The 20,136-nt window shown below is 38.0% G+C and overlaps 1 protein-coding gene across 5 annotated transcripts in view; it reads right to left on the reverse strand.

Moving 5' to 3' along the window:
* WAC (WW domain containing adaptor with coiled-coil) overlaps positions 1-20,136 on the reverse strand; it is a 74,558-nt gene that overhangs the window by 19,507 nt on the left and 34,915 nt on the right. For all 5 annotated transcript variants that reach the window (XM_032237925.1, XM_032237928.1, XM_032237927.1 and 2 more), the window contains exons 7-9: positions 15,816-16,133; positions 10,584-10,823; positions 8,226-8,345 (exon numbers count right to left, since the gene is read on the reverse strand). In XM_032237925.1, the coding sequence (XP_032093816.1) occupies positions 8,226-8,345; positions 10,584-10,823; positions 15,816-16,133 (678 nt within the window). The remainder of the gene's footprint in view (positions 1-8,225; positions 8,346-10,583; positions 10,824-15,815; positions 16,134-20,136) is intronic.

Genomic DNA, 20,136 nt, shown 5'->3' on the forward strand with positions numbered 1-20,136 from the left:
TGACCTTTGATCTTCCAAGCAACAGAACTGTGGCAAGTTTGGGAGACAAAACTATTTTTCTCAGAACCACAGGAAATGAAAAAAAACATTTCACAGTTGTTCTGTCATATTTGGCTAATGGAACTAAGCTGCAGCCTGTCATTATTTTTAAAAGAAAGACCTTGCCTAAAAAGGTCAAATTCCCACCACGAATTACAGTGCGTGCACATATTAAAGGCTGGATGGATGAAGACGGAACAAAAAAATGGCTGGAAGAAATTTGGAAAGAACGACCAGGAGCAGCCTTAAAGAAAAAACCATCATTGCTAGTTTGGGATATGTTCAGAGCCCACACATCTGATGACATAAAAAAAATGGCAAAATCTTCTCAAGTTACTTTGGCCGTTATTCCAGGTGGGCTTACATCTGTATTGCAACCGCTAGATGTGTGTTTAAATAAACCTTTTAAAGACCGTGTGAGAAAGATGTGGCATGAATGGATGTCATCTGGTCAAGCCCGACTGACAAAAGGTGGAAATCTGATGAAGCCCGACATAGAATTGATAGCAAAGTGGGTTCGTGATGCATGGGAAGAGATTCCGGAGGACATGGTGCAACGCGCCTTCAAGAAATGTGGCATTAGTAATGCTATGGATGGCAGTGAAGACAGCGCTTTGTATGAGTTTTGAAGGATTTTAACTCTTGTGTTTTAGCTTGGTTGCTGAATGAGCTAAGGTTTTTGTACTTTTAAAGTTATTGTTGATACCATATTGTTTTTATTGACCCTCTTTTCCACTTACAGAGCTAGTTTACTGTTTTTCTTTGAAATAAATATTCAAAAACATTATTGGTATCTATTTTTATTTTTGAAATTTACCGGTAGCTGCTGCATTTCCCACCCTAGGCTTATACTCGAGTCAATAACTTTTCCAGTTTTTTGTGGTAAAATTAGGTGCCTCGGCTTATATTCAGGTCGGCCTATACTCGAGTATATACGGGTAATAATATAAGAATGGCAAAGAAAAAGAATAACTATGTGAATGTATACCTATAACTGCATGTAAGAGAATAGATGACAGTAAAAATATAAAGCACAATATAGGTAAATAATACTTGATCGTAAGTAGCTAAGTTTAAATAAATAAATAAATAAATGTATATAAAAATGGATAATGAGTAAAGAGATTACGAACGCAAGATAGAAATGTATAGAAAGGAAAACACTAACTGCAAAGAAACCGATTCGGAACTGCTGTATGATACACGATGGAACTTATTGTTCCTATGTTGTTTTTAAGTTATGTGGTTATTTTTGTTAATGTGTTTATGTGTTCTGTTGATGTGCTTATGTGTATAAAACAATAAAAAAAGAAAAAAAAGAAAATGAAGATCACATGATCAGCAGCGAATAACACTGAAGCAGCCACAACTTCCCCAAATTTCATTCCCTCAGATGCCATATATTCCAGATTTTGTAAATTAAGTTAGTCCATTTGGGATATCTCAGCTGTAAAATTATCATTCTATGATTCATTGTGTCAACCAGTTTAAAAGTCATGCCAACAAATGCTTTAGTAGCAAGGGTGAAATTCAGCAGATTCTGGAGAACCGGTAGCGGAAATTTTGAGTAGTTTGGAGAAGCGGCAAATACCACCTCTGGCTGGGCCTAGAGTGTGGAGGGACTGGAGATTTTGCAGTATCCTTCCCCTGTCATCCTCACCAAGCCACGTCCACAGAACCGGTAGTAAAAAAATTTGAATTTCACCACTTTTAGTAGTATATAGATAATTTGTTTTCAATACTTTTTAGAATTAAGAAGTACATAAATTGCAGCAAATAAATAAAACATCAGATAAATGCAGTGCTAATCTATGGTTATGAGAGCAATCTCCATAATTTTAATCTAAAAAACTAAGGACACAATATTTAAATATCAAATTTCTTCCTGCATACATAAGTGTACTAACCATATTTAGAAAATACTTGATACATTAAACATTCTGTACTCAAAACATTGCACCACAGGCAGTCTGTACTAAGACTGAAAATCTGAGCACAAACCTGAAGTACAGGTAGTCCTTTATTTATGATGACAATTGAGCCCAAAATTTCTGTTGTTAAGCAAGACAATTGTTAGATGAGTTTTGCCCCATTTTACAACTTTTCTTGCCACAGTTGCTAAGTAAATTACTACAGTTGGTAAGTTAATAACCCAGTTGTTAAGTGAATCTGGCTTTTTCATCGACTTTGCTTGTCAGAAATTCACATAAGGTGATTACATGAACAAGGGACACCACATCCATCATAAATATCAGCCAATTGCTTAGAGTCCAAATTTTAATCATGTGGCCTTGAGGATGCTGCACCAGTTATATGAAAAGCATTCATAAGTCACTTTTTAAAATGCCACTTTACTTTGAATGCACTAAATGAATCGTTGTAATTTGAGATTGTTACAATAAGGACTTCAGATTATCTTCTGCCTCCTCTGCTTATCTTAATCTAAGAACTTTTTCAAATGGTAAAAATGAATTTCTCTCTAGTTTTGATGAAAATTGAGCATTAAAATTGAATATTTGGGGTAAGATAAACATGACTTAACTTGACTTCAGTTATTATTTGGCCTACTGAAATCCTGGCAAGTACTGACTGTATTTAATGATACAAGGTATGTATGTTTATAGCAGGAATGAAATGCTACCGGTTCGGGCTGGTTCGCCTGAACTGGTAGTAAAAAAATGGTTTAAAAAGTAAAAAAAAAAAAAAAAGTTCTGACGATGGCATGGCACAGCTGATTGTCGCACAGCTAATCGTCAAAACATTTTTTAAAAATTTTAAAAGCATTTTTAATTACCAAGAACCAAGTTTAAAAATGCTTTTAAAAGTTAAAAGTTGGCCAGACACTCAGTCACATGACCCTCCACCACCAAGCCACACCCACCAAGCCACACCCACAGAACCGCTGGGGAAAAAATGAATTTCACCACTGGTTTATAGGTATATATGTAAAATAATGACTCATTTATTTATGAAAATCTTAACAATATTGGATAATTCTGGTTTACCATATTTTTCGGAGTATAAGACACACCTTTTTACTCCAAAAAGAGGGTGAAAATCTGAGTGTGTCTTATACTCCGAATTTAGCAGCCGGTCATCTGGAAAAGGGACAGGTGAAGTGGGCACTGCAGAGATTGTGATGACTGGAAAGGAGAGAAGTTTTGCTTTTGGGGCTCCAGCTTGGTTCGGCTCCCAGGAGGGCTTAGGTGGTGGCGGCGGTGGCAGTGACGCCTCACATTGCTGGGGAGTGAAGTCATTGTGGCCATTGTTTCCCCTGAGCTGCGCGCCAAATCTATGAGGGACCTTTCACTTGCAGGAGGAGGAGAAGGGAGGAGTATACCAAAGACTCTGAGTAACTGGGAAAGAAAGCCGCACTTGGAACCTGCCGAAAACTGCCGCCCAAAAAGCACGGCCTTCTTTCCCAGTTACTCAAGAAGCTTTGGTTTAAGGAGGCGCTGCTTTAAGCCGCCCTCCTCCTCCTCCTCCTCCTCCTCCTCCTCCTCCTGCAAACGAAAGGTGCCTCAGAGATGGTAGATTTCTCAGCTAGATTGGGAAGTTAAAAACTTGAAATGGGGTACAATCAAGCTTGATTCAAAGGCTTTGGCTCCTGAGAATCCAGAGAGATTGAGGGGTGGGCGTGGGAGGAAGGGAAGGGAAGAAGAACAATCTCCTCTCTACGAAGACTTTTCTCGGAACGCTAGATTGGGAAGTTAAAAACCTGGAATGGGCTACAAACAAGCTTGATTCAAAGGCTTTGGCTTCTGAGATCACTGCGTTGCCACCCAAAAAGCTGGTCTCTGCAGCTCCTGCTTTACCTGCCCCTTCTCGGGCGGTTCCAGGTGGCAGAGATCGCAGTAATAGCATTTTTGGGTGGCAGCGCAATGATCTCAAGAGCCAAAGCCTTTGAATCAAGCTTGATTGTATCCCATTCTAAGTTTTTTACTTCCCAATCTAGTGTTCTGAGAAAAGCCTTCTTAGAGAGATTGTTCCTCTTCCCTTCCTTTCCTCCCCCTTCCCCCCCAATCTCTCCAGATCTGTTTATTGCTATTGTGCCCAATAGCACTCTTTGCTGTATCTCTTTGCTGCATGACAGATCCAGGCAGATTTGGGGGGTGGGTGGAGTGGAGGAAGGGAAGAGAAACAATCTCCTCTCCACGAAGGTTTTTCTCAGGAGCCAAAGCCTTTGAATCAAGCTTGAAGTGTGGAGGCTTCCCTTCCTATACACACACACACACACACACACACACACACACAATCCGTTGGGGTCTGTCATGCAGCAAAGAGATACAGTAGCTGCATGACAGATCGGGGGTTTGGGGAGGGGGTGGAGGAAGGAAAGAGGACCAGTCTCCTCATCACAAAGCTTTTCACAAGATCTTCACTTTCTTTCGGGGAAAAGCTATTAGCCCCGATAGGATCTTGGCTAGTGGAAGAAGTGCAGGATGGAAAGGAAGCTTCGGAATGCAGGAGCGCCAGGTCAGGAGTCTCCCTGCAGCCTAGCACCTGCTTTGGCATGAATCTGATAGTAATTATAATATTTGTGGAATAATGAGGTTAATTTTCTGGTAAACCTGTGGTGAAATCACTTTACTAATTACTTCTCTTGATTTAAAATGAGATTGATACAAAGAAAATTTCTTAACATAACACAAACCAGATACAATCTTATATATAAGCTGGTGTAATTGCCTAAAAATGGACATCTACATAGAAACAGTAATTGGCTGACTGCCAACTGCCAATTTAGGATTGAAATAAATAGGGCAGAAAAGGCTTTTAATCATTTTTTCTTGTGTTAAGGATAGCTCTATTGCTAATATTTGATATATATTAAAATATGCAGAAATGTGGATTTTTAGGGTGTTGATTCATATAATGGTCATACAAACTTGGAAGGATAAATCTGTATCTGATTTGCAGCAATAGATTATTTTTGTGTCCACATTTAAATTAGATTTTGGGGTGGGATGGTGCGCAATGTGTATGTCCTTCTTTTTGCCAAAATGACAAGAAGAAAACCTTTCAATAGTAGTGTCAAAATATGTTCAAATTATTATTTACAATGTTACTTTCTAGGACTTTATTTTTTAATATCATGATTATTAATCTTATTAATCTTGAAGCTACAGTTAATAATGTTGTATATACTTGATATATACAAGTAGTCCTCAGTTAATAACTTCTCATTCATGACCATTCAAAGTTGTGATTGTGCTGAATAAGTGGTATCTATTACTGGTTCTCCACGTTCTAACTGTTGCTGTGCCCCCAAAGTCACATGATCATGATCCAGGCACTTGGCAACCAGTTTATACTTAGAACGGTCACAATATCCCATGTCATCACCATTTGTGACCTTCCTGCCAACTTCCCATAAGCAAAGTCAGTCAGGAAATTGGCAAAGAAGGTTGTAAGTTATTCCTATTTTTTCTCCCAAGGAGCCCCACTATAGAGAATGATATCCCAAAGATCTTTCTCCATAGCACAAACTCATTTTGTAGCACCCTTGCGCTTACTCAGCACAGCAGTAATCCTCCTCAAATACACTCACCAATCCCTCAATCCGGCACCTCATTCTATAGTACTCATCTACCAATAAGCCTTCTTGTCACTCCCTAGGATTTGTAACTTTCTGTCAGCTTTTCCATTAACTTTGCTTTTGGGAAGGCAGCAGGAGTCACAAATTATGGTCACATGAGGTTCCCACTTAGCGACAAACAACCCTCACTTAACTGCTGACAACAGGAATGGCTATGATTGCCATTGCTAAGCATGATGTATCACTTTACAACTGCATCAGTTAAAACAAAATTCCAGTCCCAATTACTGTAATTAAGCAAATACTACCTGCATATTTTCTTTTAAATAGATTATAATAAAAACTACCCAGTCCTAGTTGCTAGAGGCATCTGAAAATATATGTGTATTTTCTCTACTGCACAAACAGTAACTTTATTTTAAACCAAATCACAAGGATGCATAAACTTCTGAACAGATATACATTATTTTTTTGCTCCATACGACGCACTTTCCCCCCGCCCAAAAAAGTAAGTGGAAATGTCTGTGCGCCTTATGGAGCAAAGATTGCATCACAGACGGGCCACAGTGGGGGGGGAGAGGGGGTTAGTGTGGCGACAGCCAGCAGCAGTGAACGGCCTGTTGCCACCGCCACCACCTATTGGAGGTTCAATTGGCCTCTCAGAACACCGCCAATCAGTTGTTCCAGGCGGCGGGGATCACCACTGCCATCTGTTGTCGCCACCGCCACCAGTTGAATCAGCCTCCTGGAATATCACAGAACAGCTGTTCCAGGCGTCTGGGATTGCCACAGCCATTCACCACTGCCGGTGAGCGGCAATAGCTGGGAAACACTGGTGGCTCCAGCATTCCCCAGCGGAGGCAGCAGACACAGCAATGGCGCTATTTCCAGTTGGCCAGCCCGGTGATCAGGGGGCTACAAGAGGCCGGGATCCAGCTATAGTTCAGCTGACCGGTGATGGAGGCAATGAGGCAGAGCCCTGATGAGCCACAAGCTGGCGCTTGGAGGCAGAGGCAGATTTTTTATTTTCTTGTTTTCCTCCTCTAAAGCTAGGTGCGTCTTATAGAGCGAAAAATATGATATTTTTCACATATCACCAGCCCTTTGAGGTAGAGTAGACCAAAACTCAAAAATTATGAATATTAGTATCATTCGTATTACAATGTTAAGAGTAATAGAACCTTGCAAAAGCCTTTCTCCTTTTACATTCCAGAGAACTTGTGAAGGCCAACTCTGAGATGCTTACTCAAATTACATTTCCACTTTGCACTCAGATTTTGCTTATCTGACCGTTGTCTAGGCTGCACTCTTCTTCCTTTCTCTCAAGGTTACTCATACACATACAGAGCAAGTCTTGATTTCAGTATTAAAGAGGATTTCTAATGATAACCAAGAATTCACCTATGACACAGACCCAAGATGGGATATACATCTTTACAAGCAGGGGGTGGCTGTTGGATACACAGTGATTACCAACCTGCTCCTTCTTAGAAAAAAATCTGGTACTTTTAAAACAACAGGCAGAACTTCAGAAATTATGAATTGAGACTAACAAAAGCAGAAGCGAGTAGCCCGTAGACTCCAATTAACATTTAGAAATTTTAAAGAAATTGGAATAGTCCAGTTAAATAAACCTGTTTCCAGAGTACATTTTATTTGTGGTTGAAAAGGGTATAACAAATAACTGGAAAATTGCATGAAGATTAATTTTGTTTCCATGCTGTACTAAGTCCAACTTTAAAGTCTAATATTCTTATTCCTATCTTAAATTATAAAAAATTTGCTTATTTGTGAATAAAGTACACAGAATATGTCTTCTCTAGAAATTATCTTGCAATTGGTAATGTTAATTTGAAATATCTAGTACTCTAAAGCTGCATGGGGCACAAAGTATGAGACATTTAAAAGAAACCAGGGCACTCTGTTCTTTGAATTTATTTTACCCCTAATTGTTAATCATTCAACAAGATTAATAGGACGTTACATGAAATTCAAAATACTTTAGTACAAAGCATAAATCTAATCTTTAAAAAAAAGATTTATGTGCGCCTTTGAATCAGTCTTGATTTTTGCAAACTGTTTGCAAAGTCCATGAAGTTTTATTGACAACATTTTCGGAAGTGATTTGCCACTACTTTCTTTCTGGGCTGAGAACATTTGACTAGTTCAAAATTACCAAGTTGGCTTTGTGCATAAGGCAGAATCAGAATTCACAATCTCCTGGTTTCTAGCCTCAGCCTTTACATCAAACTGACTGTCTGCTCCAGTTTTAAGTGTTCCCTGTCAAAATACTATATGAAACAAAACAAAATGTTAAAATGTAATAAATAATATAATTACAAATGCAAATCAAGCCAAACAATTTGGAAAATGGTAATTTAGTTGTCAGTGGATAATCAGTGGGGCAATCATTAGATAAAATTATTGCATAAAATTTTACACTTTCTTTCCATTACTGAATATACTTATTCTGGATGCTATAAGAGCATTAATCACTTCCCAGAATTTACCTCAGATAAACTTAGATACAAACAGCGCTTCTCTAGAAAATAACTTTTCATTATTTTGGCAATTATTGTTCATCGGTCAAGCTCACATGCAATACAGACAACTTCACAAAGATAGCAACAAGAAGCGTTCAAATTACCTTGTGTAGAAAGCTGTGTTGCTTGAGTAATCAAGGAACTTATATTAAAAGATGGTCCGGCAGTGAGAATTTTATGAAGAATTGACTGCAGAGAAGCTTGTGTCACAGCAGCTGTAAGAACTAATACAAATAAAGATTATGAAAGTATTGTTCCCTAAACCAAAGTAAGTTAAAGCTATTTTATACATTTATGATAAACTTAACAATTGTATAGACAAAGTTGTTTTCCCTCTTTCTGAAAGATTGGAACACTGCTATCATGTTATCCTGTCTTTCTTTTCACTAGACTAGACATAACAAATTTCAGCAACTGTTCTTCATGTTTTATGTTCCAGTCCCCTAATCATCTTTATTGTTCTTCTCTGCACTTTTTTAGTATCTTAACATCTTTTTTATATTATAGCAACCAAAACTGGACGCAATATTCCGAGTGTGGTCTTACCAAGGCATTGTAGTGATATTAACACTTCATGTGGTTTTGATTCTATCTCTGTTAATGCAGCCTAGGATTGCATTGCTTTTTTGGCAACTGCAGTACAATCCTGGCTCATATGTACATGATTGTCCACTAGGATTCCAAAATCCCCTTTGCAGTTACTAGTATTGAGTCATACACCACCTATTCTATAACTGTGCATCTGATTTTTCTTGCCTAGAGATAAAACCTTACTTTTCTCACCACTGAATTTCATTTTGTTAGATAGGGTCCCGTGTTCAAGACTATCAAGGTCCTTCTTCTAGAGCAGGTGTGTCAAACTCAATTTCATTGAGGGTCACATCAGGGTTGTGTTTGACTTCAGAGGGCCAGGGTGGGCGTAGACAGCTCAATGTTACTCGTATTGTGGACACTTGTGGTGGTCTAAGCGCTCTGCCAGAGAAAACTTTCTCCCGGGCTCCGTTTTTGGCTGTGATGGCTTCCTGCAACCCTCAAGAGGGTCCTCAAGAGCTCCATTTTCAGCTGCAACAACCTCCTGCAATCCTCTGCCAGTGAAAACGGAGCTTGGGAGGGCTGCATGTCGGCTGCAAGGGCCTCCTGCAACCCTCTGCCAGCAAAAAGGGAGCTCAGGAGGACAACACAAACTCAATTTTTGCTGGCAGAGGCATCACTGGTCAGTCCTTCACTGTTTCCAGGGCAGCTCCGTGGGCCAGATCTAAGCATCTGGTAATTCCCCAGCACTCCATAATCTTTTGAAAGATAGGGTCCATTGGTTCTGAGATCACGTCTGCCAATACTTTCAGAATCTTGGGGTGTAATCCATCTGGTCCTGGTGATTTCAACATCTATAGTGGATAGGTATTCTCTTACCATTTTCTTGGTTTGACTTGCATTCTTAATCTGCATTTTTCAGATTTTTTTTTGATAGGTTTAACTATATTTTTCCTTTTGTAGAAAGACAAATGCAAAAAATTAGTTAAGTAGTTCTGCTGTTTCCCTACTGCTTGTTACCTTCTCCCACATAGACCAATTGTTTCCTTGACTTTTCTTTGTTTATATATTGAAAGAAGGGTGGGTTTGTTTGGGTTTTTTTTGTTTGTTTTGTTACTTTTGACTTTATTGACTTTTTTAAGCCTAAGCTTTCCTGACTTCATATTTGATGGTTTGGGCTATTTGCTGATATTCTACCTTAGTCATGTGCCCTCTCTTCCATTTTTATACTTGTCTTTTTGTCTTTCAATTTATCAGAGGTCTTTGTGCAGCCATGCTGACTTCTTTTGAGATCTCTTTATTTTTCTTCTTCATTGGAATAGTACTAGATTAGAAAAGGATCAAAATAAATAGGAATAATTGCTTTCTCTTAAAAAAACTAGAACTAGGTTCATCCAATGACACTGAAAGAAGGACAAGCAAAATAGGCAAAATTAATGTGCAGGACATTCATTGCACAATGTAGTTGTTAATCTTCTGAATTTATCAGCTTACGTGGTAAATTACTAGCTTTGATGACTTAAAAAATATTGGATAATTCATAGACAACAGATTTATCAGAGTTACTAATCTTGAAGATATAGTCAGCATATGTAAGAAGTAAAATAATGGCTGTATATAAATACTGTTTATAATGTTTTAAATAGACACTAGGTTTTTAAGAGGGAAAGAATAGGAAAAAGTGTTTTCTATAAGATAATCAAAAGTAGAATTCAACGTTAAGTTCTGCTCCTTTTCACACAATTCCTCTGGAAATACTAGATTCAAAATTTGTTTCCAGGTATTATAGAGCACAGCATAATTAACCAAAAATACTGATCACAAATTTCTAACAATCTTATTCCATTTTTATTACTGTATCTTCTTATAAAAGTAGAATTCCCCAATCAATACATTTGAATAATTTTTAAAAAATTATAAGACCAACCTACCTTCATTTATTTTGGATATATCTACGCTAGAATTATTAAGCTGCAAGGTGGCTTGAAGAGCAGGCAGTAACTGTCGAAGGAGATTGGGATCCTGAAGTAATGGAGGAATTGGTGATTGCGAAACAGGTGAAACAGGGACAGTAGAAGCAGATGAAGTTGGTGCAGAAGGTAGATTTAATCCAGAAGCAGATGATGTAGAAGGAGTTGTACAGGTGTGGGATAGAGACTTGTCCGAAGATTCTGAAAATGAAGGGGGGAAAGTTGCTTTTTCCCAAAAAACTGCTGTCACCTATCATATATCAGTTACAGGAAATTGAATCCCCACCCCTTCATAAGATGTCATCACGAGATAGGTTTTAAGGACATAAAGTTGCATTCCCCGAAATATGACCTCTTGTCATCATCTGTGCCTCTTCTACTCTCTCACAAATGCTCCAGGAAGAGAAGGCATATAAAATAGTTTGACACATTATCAATTTGTCAATTATTATTCTAAAATTATCATATGACCAAACTTTAATTTCCCAAAGTAGTTGACCAAAGAAAATAATGCTGAATGAAGTTCAACATAAAACACCCATTGGATGACAGTGAATTTACAGAGCAGAAAGCACTAACAATCTAATTTTAATGTAGCATCAAAGAACAGCAACATCTATATTAATCCATTTTATTAGTCCATTTGATCAGATAGTACTGAAGCTTTTAGAATAGATAAAATATGAGCAAATATTTTGCTCTTTTGGGTTTTGAAAGTTTATAAATCCCTTGGTTTCACTAAGATAGGTGGTATTGTGGCCCAGTGGTAGACACTTGCCTCCCACTTGGAAAGTTAAGAGTTCAATCCTAGGAAGATGTTTCTCTCCTAGGGCAGAAAGAAGTTTTTCTTTCAAAGTCCGAGACTCAAAACATATCAGCAAAAATTGGAGGAACTGTATATATGTACAGCATGAAGGACAGAAAGGAAAGGGGAACATGATTTAAACCTTTAAATATAAAGTGAATACAATTCTAGAAGGCAGTATTTTCAATATTAAATAAAAATCAAGAACACAGGGACACAATGTCAAACTGATAGGAATTAAAATTAGATTGCTTTACTACATAGACAGAGTAAGTTTGGAACCAACTCCCAGCGTAGGTAGTGGGTCAATAATTAGTAGCTATCCTAACATGGTTAGGATAAGCACAAGCCTATCATTCACCAATAATTAAAAATTAAAATAAATTTTAAAAAATGAATAAATTAAAATTTTAAAAAACTAAAGGGGAAGATTTGGTGGACCATTAGGTTTTGTCTGCCACCTATTTTCCATGTTTCTAAGGTTGATGAATTACTTCACAGTACTTGCTTCATTTTCTCCATAACCATATGGACTTATTTCAATCACACATTAATGTGCAATACTATCAAATCTAATGAATGGCCAAGGCAAATTTATCATTATCAATGCTATTAGAGCTGCAGCTCTGATCACCAAATCTTGCTACATATTACATTACGTTTCTTTGGCTCAATAAGTAAATTTCAGTGGTTTCAAACTAAATTATTTTACAAAACATGTAAAAGAGTTTCATTTATTGAGCGTTCCCACTGTCAATAGGAGTTCCTCCAAACTCAGTGTTTGCCCCATTTTATGACCTTTCTTGCCACAATTGGTAGGAATCACTGCAGTTATTAAATTAGTATCACAATTGCTGAGTGAATCTGACTTCCACATGGACCTTGCTTGTTAGAAGATCGCAAAAGGGGATCTCGGGACTCCGGAACACTGCAACCGTCATAAATATGAGTTAAGTTACCAAGTATCCAAATTTTGATCATGTTGACCGGAGGGTTGCTGTACCGGTTATAAGTGTGAAAAATGGCCATAAGTCACTTTTTTCAGTGCCATTATAACTTTGAATAGTTATTAACAAACTGTTTTAAGTCAAGGAATTCTTGTAATTATGTAGTTTTGCATTGGTCAGAGCACTTTAAGTACTATATCCAATTTTGGGCACCGAACTGCCTATCTAGTACTGAGCTTCAAAGAATAGTAGTGATCAGTAAGTAGTTGACTAGTACACATCTTTAACTACAAAACACCTGACATTATAAACTATAATATAGACCAGTGATGGCAAACCTTTTTGGCTCATGCCAAAAGCGGGGGGGGGGGGAGCGCAGGAGGGTCATGCACGGACATGCCACACCCATAATGCTAAGCGCATGACTGCAGCACGCATGCACGCACGACCAGCACTCTCCCCCATTTTTGGCATACTTTTTTTCACCCTCCCCAGCTCCAGAGGCTTTATAGGAGCCTGGGAAGGGTGAAAACGGCCCCTCCAAGAGGCCCTCTGGAGGCTTTAGGAGCTTCCCTGAAGCCTCTGGAGCATGAAAAAACGGTCCTACGGGCAAACCGGAAGTTCGGAAGTTCCAGTTTGGACAGAGGGCCGGTTTTAGCCCTCCAGAGCAATCAGGAAGCTTCCCTGAAGGCTCCGAATGGCAAAAAATGACCCTACAAGCAAACCGGAAGTCACATTCAGGAAGTCACTTCCAGGTTGCTCGTAGGGCCAGTTTTTGCCCTTCGGAACCTTCAGGGAAGCCTCCAGAAGGCCTCTGAACACTCCGGAGGGCTAAAACCAGCCCTACGAGCCACCCAGAAGTGACTTCCCGAATTTCTGGTTTGCCCATAGGGCCGGTTTTTCGCACTCCAGAGGCTTCAAGGAAAAATGGCCTCAAAAGAAGGCCGAAGCCAGCTGGCCAGCACGCGCATGCTGACAAATGGCTCCACGTGCCATCTATGGCACACATGCCATAGGTTCGCCATCACGGATATAGACAAAAACATGACATATGAAAGAACAGCCCTCTGTATTTAGCCATCTCATTTCTACTATTAGACCCACTCATTTATCAATGAAGGCTTTGTTAACTAGTTTCCTGCTACAAAGATAAAAGTAAGATTAATGACTTCTGAACAAGGCAAGATATTAAAGCCAATCATTAACAATTGCTTTGTATCTTGATATGTTCAAGAGCTTATAAATCTAAACTCCTTGTTCTCAGATTTTATCTACTGGAAAACAACTTGCTATTTGTATGCTAATATAAAAGTACTATCATCATTAGAAATGCCTGAAAATTCAGCACATTTACAGATTTTCCATAAACTAGGATCATGTAACACATTTAAAAACAAGTTTTCAAAATAGAACAACAAAAATGATATGTAAGACTAATTTCTCAATTATGAATATAAAAGATATAAAGTAATAGCAAAATACTTTTGGCTTTGAAAACAGGAATATACTGCTTTCTACAAAATCAGACTATTAAATCTATTTAGCTCTGGACTAAATAGAAAAGAAAGCTGGGGAGAACAAACTTGTTGATCTCTTCCCCTCCCCCCATTAAGTCCTGAAACTAAATTCTCCATCTGTGCCCTCCAATCCTGATCCATTTTAACCACCTCATTCACTAAATTTACTGCACATCTTACCATGCCAGGCTGAAGAGTAGAGGAAATGAAGGAAGCAAGCAAAAAAAAATTTTCTCTGATCAGCTAGAGCACATTTCCTTTAAACTGCCAGCAGGAACAGAAGGTGGGTCTCAAGGACTCCACTGCTGCGGTAGGCCACTTGCTGCACGTGTTTTCTCTAGCCAGCTGAACTTTATTTTTTAAAATTACTTTTCAGCAGAGGCTGCGTCCTTGGAAAGCTTTTCACTGCTGGTTGACTCCCTTTAGGATCCAGCTAGGACTTATCTAAAGGGAGTCAGACAAATAGCAAAAAGCTTCCCAAGGACCTAGCTTTCCAAGGACTCAGCCTCTGTCTCAGTTGGCATTTATTGCAAATGTTGAGCTCTAGCTGACCAGACATTCCTTGCTTCCTTTCCTCTGCTCTTCAGCCTGGCAGTCACTCATTGAGGTAAGTAACTCACAGATTGTATCACCCACTTTCCAGGGTGATTAAAAGGGATCAAGATTGGAGGGTAAAGATAAAATATTTAATTTCTGTATCTAATTGGGGGAAGGGGGCGGGAAGAGGAGGAAATAAAAATCAACAAGTTTGTTCTCCCCAGCTTTTTTTCTATTTTCTTTATTAAGAAAACATTGGGAAGGAAGGTATTGAAAAAAGAAAATGTTTTGGGAAGATTATCCTGAAGATTTACATGCAAGTAGCTGGCTTCTGGAAAGCTAGCAAGAACCAGACATTTCTCTTCGGAGGCAGTCTCCAAAGAGATCAAGGCAGAGAGGCCCAGCCCAAAAGCATGGCTTCTTCATCGGCCAAGCAAAGAGGCTTGTTGGAAGCCTCTCTAGCTTTGAATCATAGCTCTAGGCAATAAGCTAGCAGAGCTCTTCTTCCCTGCTGGGCTGCTTTTGGCTTTGCAAAGCTCTTTGCTGCTTGTCTGCCTCCTTTATGGTCCCAGCTGAGTATTGGGCCTCAGAGAGCTCCCACCCACCCATGAGGAATCCCATGCTTTTCTTAACAACCCACATGCTTGTTTAATAGAAGCATTTGGGAGAACAAAGAATGGGAGTTGTTAAGTGAGGCTATCTTACTTAATGGCCATCCACAGTTGTGACCATAATGATGAGGCTCCAAAATATACAGAGAGCATATCTATTACTGAGCTATTGCACTTTTCCACAAGCTTACAGTTAAGAATTAGGGATAATTCTTATCCCTTTATTGAAATCAAAGAGGATGAAAAAAGACAAAAATTGAAAACTGTAATATGTCCAATACCAGCCTAAATCTATTTCATTATTTTAGTAACATTAAAACTGTAAAAATTTGACCAGTAAATCAATGGAGAAAATAAAATTCATAATAGCAAACTCAAAATATCATTATCTACAGAGATCCACTCATGTGGATTTTTCCTAGCCATCCTGCCACAAAATTCTTTAAAATTTAAAAATGTATCTTAAAGAGGAAGAGTCTTTGAAACTTATCACATGATCAGTATATCATATCACATCACATGCGCACTGAAGAAATGAGAAATACCAAGAAGTCTTTTTCTCATACAGAATACTTCTATATTGAAATTCCTAGAAATTAATAAATTTAACAATAGGGCATATGAGATTTACTACTGTGTACTAAAATGGACACACAGAAGTACAGAGTTTGTACTTAATAGAAAACTTTAGGTTTCCTATTAAGACAGAGCACATTATTATTTTAAGGATACATGTTTCAGTCCCAATATTCAACACAAAATAGATTAATACACACCTGACAAGCTTTTTCTCTCTGTTTTTTGTGAAGGGATGGAAGAAGTGGGTGTAGGCAGTTTTGATAAAGAAGATGCCCCGTTTGCATCAAATGATTTCTTTGGCTGATGATCTGACTGTAGAGAAAATGGACTAGGAGGAACTGAACTTGGAGTAGTAGAAGGATGAACCACTGTTTTGATTGGATGTTGTACTGGGGTAGAACTACTGTGAGTTTCTGTCCTTGGCAGTCTGTAGTCTCTATCATTGTGTCTACTTGTCTGAGACAAAATATTCTGTGGAAGCATGTTAGCGGCGTCACTGGAATGCTTCTCTTCCACTTTATCAGTCACAAAGTTGAAAAGAGAAATAGAAAATACCAAGTTAGTGCTTTATTAACATACTGCATTTACTATTTTTTTCTATTTCAGCATCAACGGATATTAGTATACAATTTTTTTAAGTACTTAAACATTGATTAAACCAAAATGAAGTTTTGTACCATCACCATTATCAAAAAATAGTAAAGTTGTTTAAATGTTAGAGCAGAAGAGTAGGTATCTATGAATGTTTCTAAGAACTTGAAATTCAATAGGTTGACTTTTTAAAATCTACAGGTAGTCTTCAACATACAATCACAATTGGAACTAGAATTTCTGTCAGTAAGTCATTGTGGTTATAAATGTAATACAGCTAGTTGTTAGGTGACTGCATCAACTGATGATGGATGTCCCTGTTTTCCCTATTGTGGTCAGTAACTGAGAATTGCAGGTTCTTAAGTGAATTTAAACCCTAATTCATGCCATTCTGGGTTTACTTCTTCCCAGCCTCAGGTTTTCAAAGACAGCACAACTTTAGCCACCTTGAAAGGGGGAAGGAGAGATGTTTGTGAACACAGAGAGTTTTAGCCACTTTGAAAAGTTGTGCTGTCTACAGAAGCCTCCCTCTGCAATATCCAAACTGATTTAAAGCTACGTTGTCTTTGAGGGCCTTCCCTACCCCCCATTTCCAAAGTGGCTAAAGCTGGACTATCTTTGCACATCTTTCTTTCTTTCTTTTTCTTTCTTTCTTAATAAAGTTTTTTTTATTTTTTGTTCTCTATATATACATTCACATTCTTATTACCGTATATACTCGAGTATAGGCCGACCCGAATATAAGCCGAGGCACCAAATTTTACCACAAAAAACTGGAAAAGTTATTGACTCGAGTATAAGCCTAGGGTGGGAAATGCAGCAGCTACCGGTAAATTTCAAAAATAAAAATAGATACCAATAATGTTTTTGAATATTTATTTCAAAGAAAAACAGTAAACTAGCGGTGTATTCAATGAAATACTTCACTCACCTCATGATGCTGATGTCCCGCTGTGATGATGATGTCCCGTGCAGCCGCGGGAGCGATGTCCCGCCTCCTATGACACACGGCACAGTGATTCCTATCATTGGATCACTGTACCAGAGGAGGTGGGACATCGCTATGTGGCTGCTTGCCATAACAAGGAGGAGGTGGGACATCGTTGCAGAGCGGCAGGAGGGGGAGGAAGGGGAATCGTAAGACAGCCCTGCATTACATTAGAATGTGAGGAGGGGGGATGGTGCGGTGTGCGCTGTGCGGCAAACTGACACAGAGGGAGGGGAAACTCACAGGGGCGCCGGGCCATTCACGAGCGTCACCCAGCGGCATGGCTCCGCCCCTTTTTCTCCTCCATTTCAGGCAAATTTTTCACTGACTCGAGTATAAGCCGAGGCGGCTTTTTTCAGCCCAAAAAGTGGGCTGAAAAACTCGGCTTATACTTGAGTATATATGGTATTATTCTTTTTTTAAACATTCATAATTCTAATACATTTGTCATTTGTCACTGTTGTGCTTTTTTTTTAACAATGTACTGTCTTCTTGTTGTAACTTGTTTGTCTTCCCCTCCCCTTGAAATGTGAGCCGCCCTGAGTCCCCTCAGGCAAAAGGGCGGCATACAAATAAAGTATACAAATACAAATTCCATTTATAGAATTGTAATATTCCATTCGGGTTGTTTTGTTTACCATCCCTCGCCTATTTTGACACCACCACCTCCTTTCCTTTTTTTTCTCCCTCCCTTCTCTACTTTCTTCATTCCTCTTTTCCCTTCCTTCTTTCCTTACCTCTCCCCTCCTCCTCTATTCCTCTTCCTCCCCTCTCCTTCTCTCCTTCTTCCATCTTCCTCACTACCTTCCTTCCCTCTTCTCATCTCTTCCTTTCTCTCCCTCTCTCCCTTCTCTACTCTCCTTTTCCTTCCTTCTTCCCTTACCTCTCCCCTACTTCCCTCTACCTCTTCCCCTTATCCTCTCTCCTTCTCTGCTTCCCCCTTCCATCTTCCTCTCCTCACCTTCTCTCTTCCTTCCCTTCTTTTACTCTCTTCCTTTTTCTATTGCTGTAGGTGTCTCTTCCAGCTCTTAATTTCTATTTTCTTGGGATGGTATTTCCGCAAACCCAAAAATCTTTGTATATCATTTCTTGTTTTTTTTAAGAATATTTTTCTTTTTTGGTCAGACAAAAACAGACAACAAATAACACATAGAACCTTCTTCAATCACGTACAGCATGTTGTTTGATTGAAAGTTTTTGTGCATCATTTTCATAGTCCTCACTTTCAAATGTATGTAATATCACAAATTATCAACTAATTTCAAACAGATTCTCATATCATCAATCCAGTATATTATATAAAAATTATTATAATTATTAAACATTCATTTGACTATAAATTGCTTTTACATTCTTTTGTATGAAATAGCCTAAATTTGAGGTAAAACTATATAATAGCATTCCGTTCAATAACATTTTATCTAACATATTCTAAATAAAAATTGATTATACTTAATAACAAATACTTTTAAGTCTCCTTCCGTAGTCCTCATTTGCAGTTTGTATAATTTCATATCCTCAAACTAGTACCAATATATGTATTATTATCAATATTACTCATTTATATGACTATATATAATACTCTAAATTTAACTAAATTTGACTTAATTTTTATTATAAACTTTCACTACATCAATCTGTATCTTTCCAGTAGTAGTGAAGTTTTATATCTCGTGTCATTTGTGGAATTAATATTCTGGTTGTTTTCTTAGTGGATCTTTTATGGACTTCTTTTCGCAGCTTGTTGGTCTGTGTATATCTTATGAGCACTCAAAACCCTCCATCTGTTCCTTTCATCAACTTATCTTTGGTTATCACTGATGTTTCAGTCAAGATTTTTCTCCTTACTTCCATCAAAAAATTTTTTTCTTCTTCTGTACTTTGAGGTCTGAGGTAGAGTTCCAGTCCATCTATCTCCCCTTTCCAAAGTCCACTCTTACTATTTCCAACCACGCTCAGTGTGCTGTCAGTATCCACAGTTTTCTTATCTCTTTGTTCTTTTTTTCCTTCAATTTTTGGAACTGTCTTCAACTTTCTTCTTTTGATAAATATTCTCAATTTTTCCATCTTTTTTTTTGTTGTTCTTTGTTCTACGTCATCCATTCGCATCTCAATTTTCTCTGTTATTATTAATATCTTTTGAATTTTAAACATAATCATTTGCAATATTAATGTTTTTCATGTTGTGCCATCCTTCCAACTTATAAATACTGCCACTATAGCATTCGAGGCTTTTATTGTATTCCAAACAAGTTCATTATAATCTTTCAAGTCAAAACTTTGCCTTCACTGCAAAAACTTGGAAACAGCAGCTATATAAACAAACTGTGCTCTTTCCACTATCACTCTCAATAAACAAACTAAAAGGAACTCCGATGATCAAAGAGCGGAAAGAAAATACAATGATTCAGTTCCCAGCCTTAAAGTGGCAGTTACTTTTTCTCTCTCTGCTATTACAGCCCTTTTTAAATAGCAGACTTACGGAGAAAAATTCTTAATAATAAAAAAAAAAATCCAATCAAACGTTGTAGAAAAGCAAGATTTTTTAAAATATATATATATTTTTATTTTCAAAACAAACATACAAATCCTCTTTCTTTACATACTTGTAGAAAGTGTACCAGTTGGTTACAAAAGGCTTTTGTGCATCTTTTCCACCGTCAACAAATATAATTCATATTAACTCTAATATCTTAACTCGGATATTTATTATATTACCATTATCATACCTCCACTTTTATTTGACTATGATTATTTAAACGTCCTTCTCATAAAATATACCAAGATTTAATACATAACCACATAATGGCATTTGGACGGACTTAAATCTTCGTAAATGTCAACGTCCATAAGGCAGTGACCGTTGCATTGTGAAGGCCAGGGGCAGGACGTCACGGATTACAGCACGCCATTGATTCCGATTTAGGGCGGCTTGTTGG

This window comes from Thamnophis elegans, chromosome Z, assembly GCF_009769535.1.
Source record: "Thamnophis elegans isolate rThaEle1 chromosome Z, rThaEle1.pri, whole genome shotgun sequence".
Classification (NCBI taxonomy): Eukaryota; Metazoa; Chordata; class Lepidosauria; order Squamata; family Colubridae; genus Thamnophis; species Thamnophis elegans.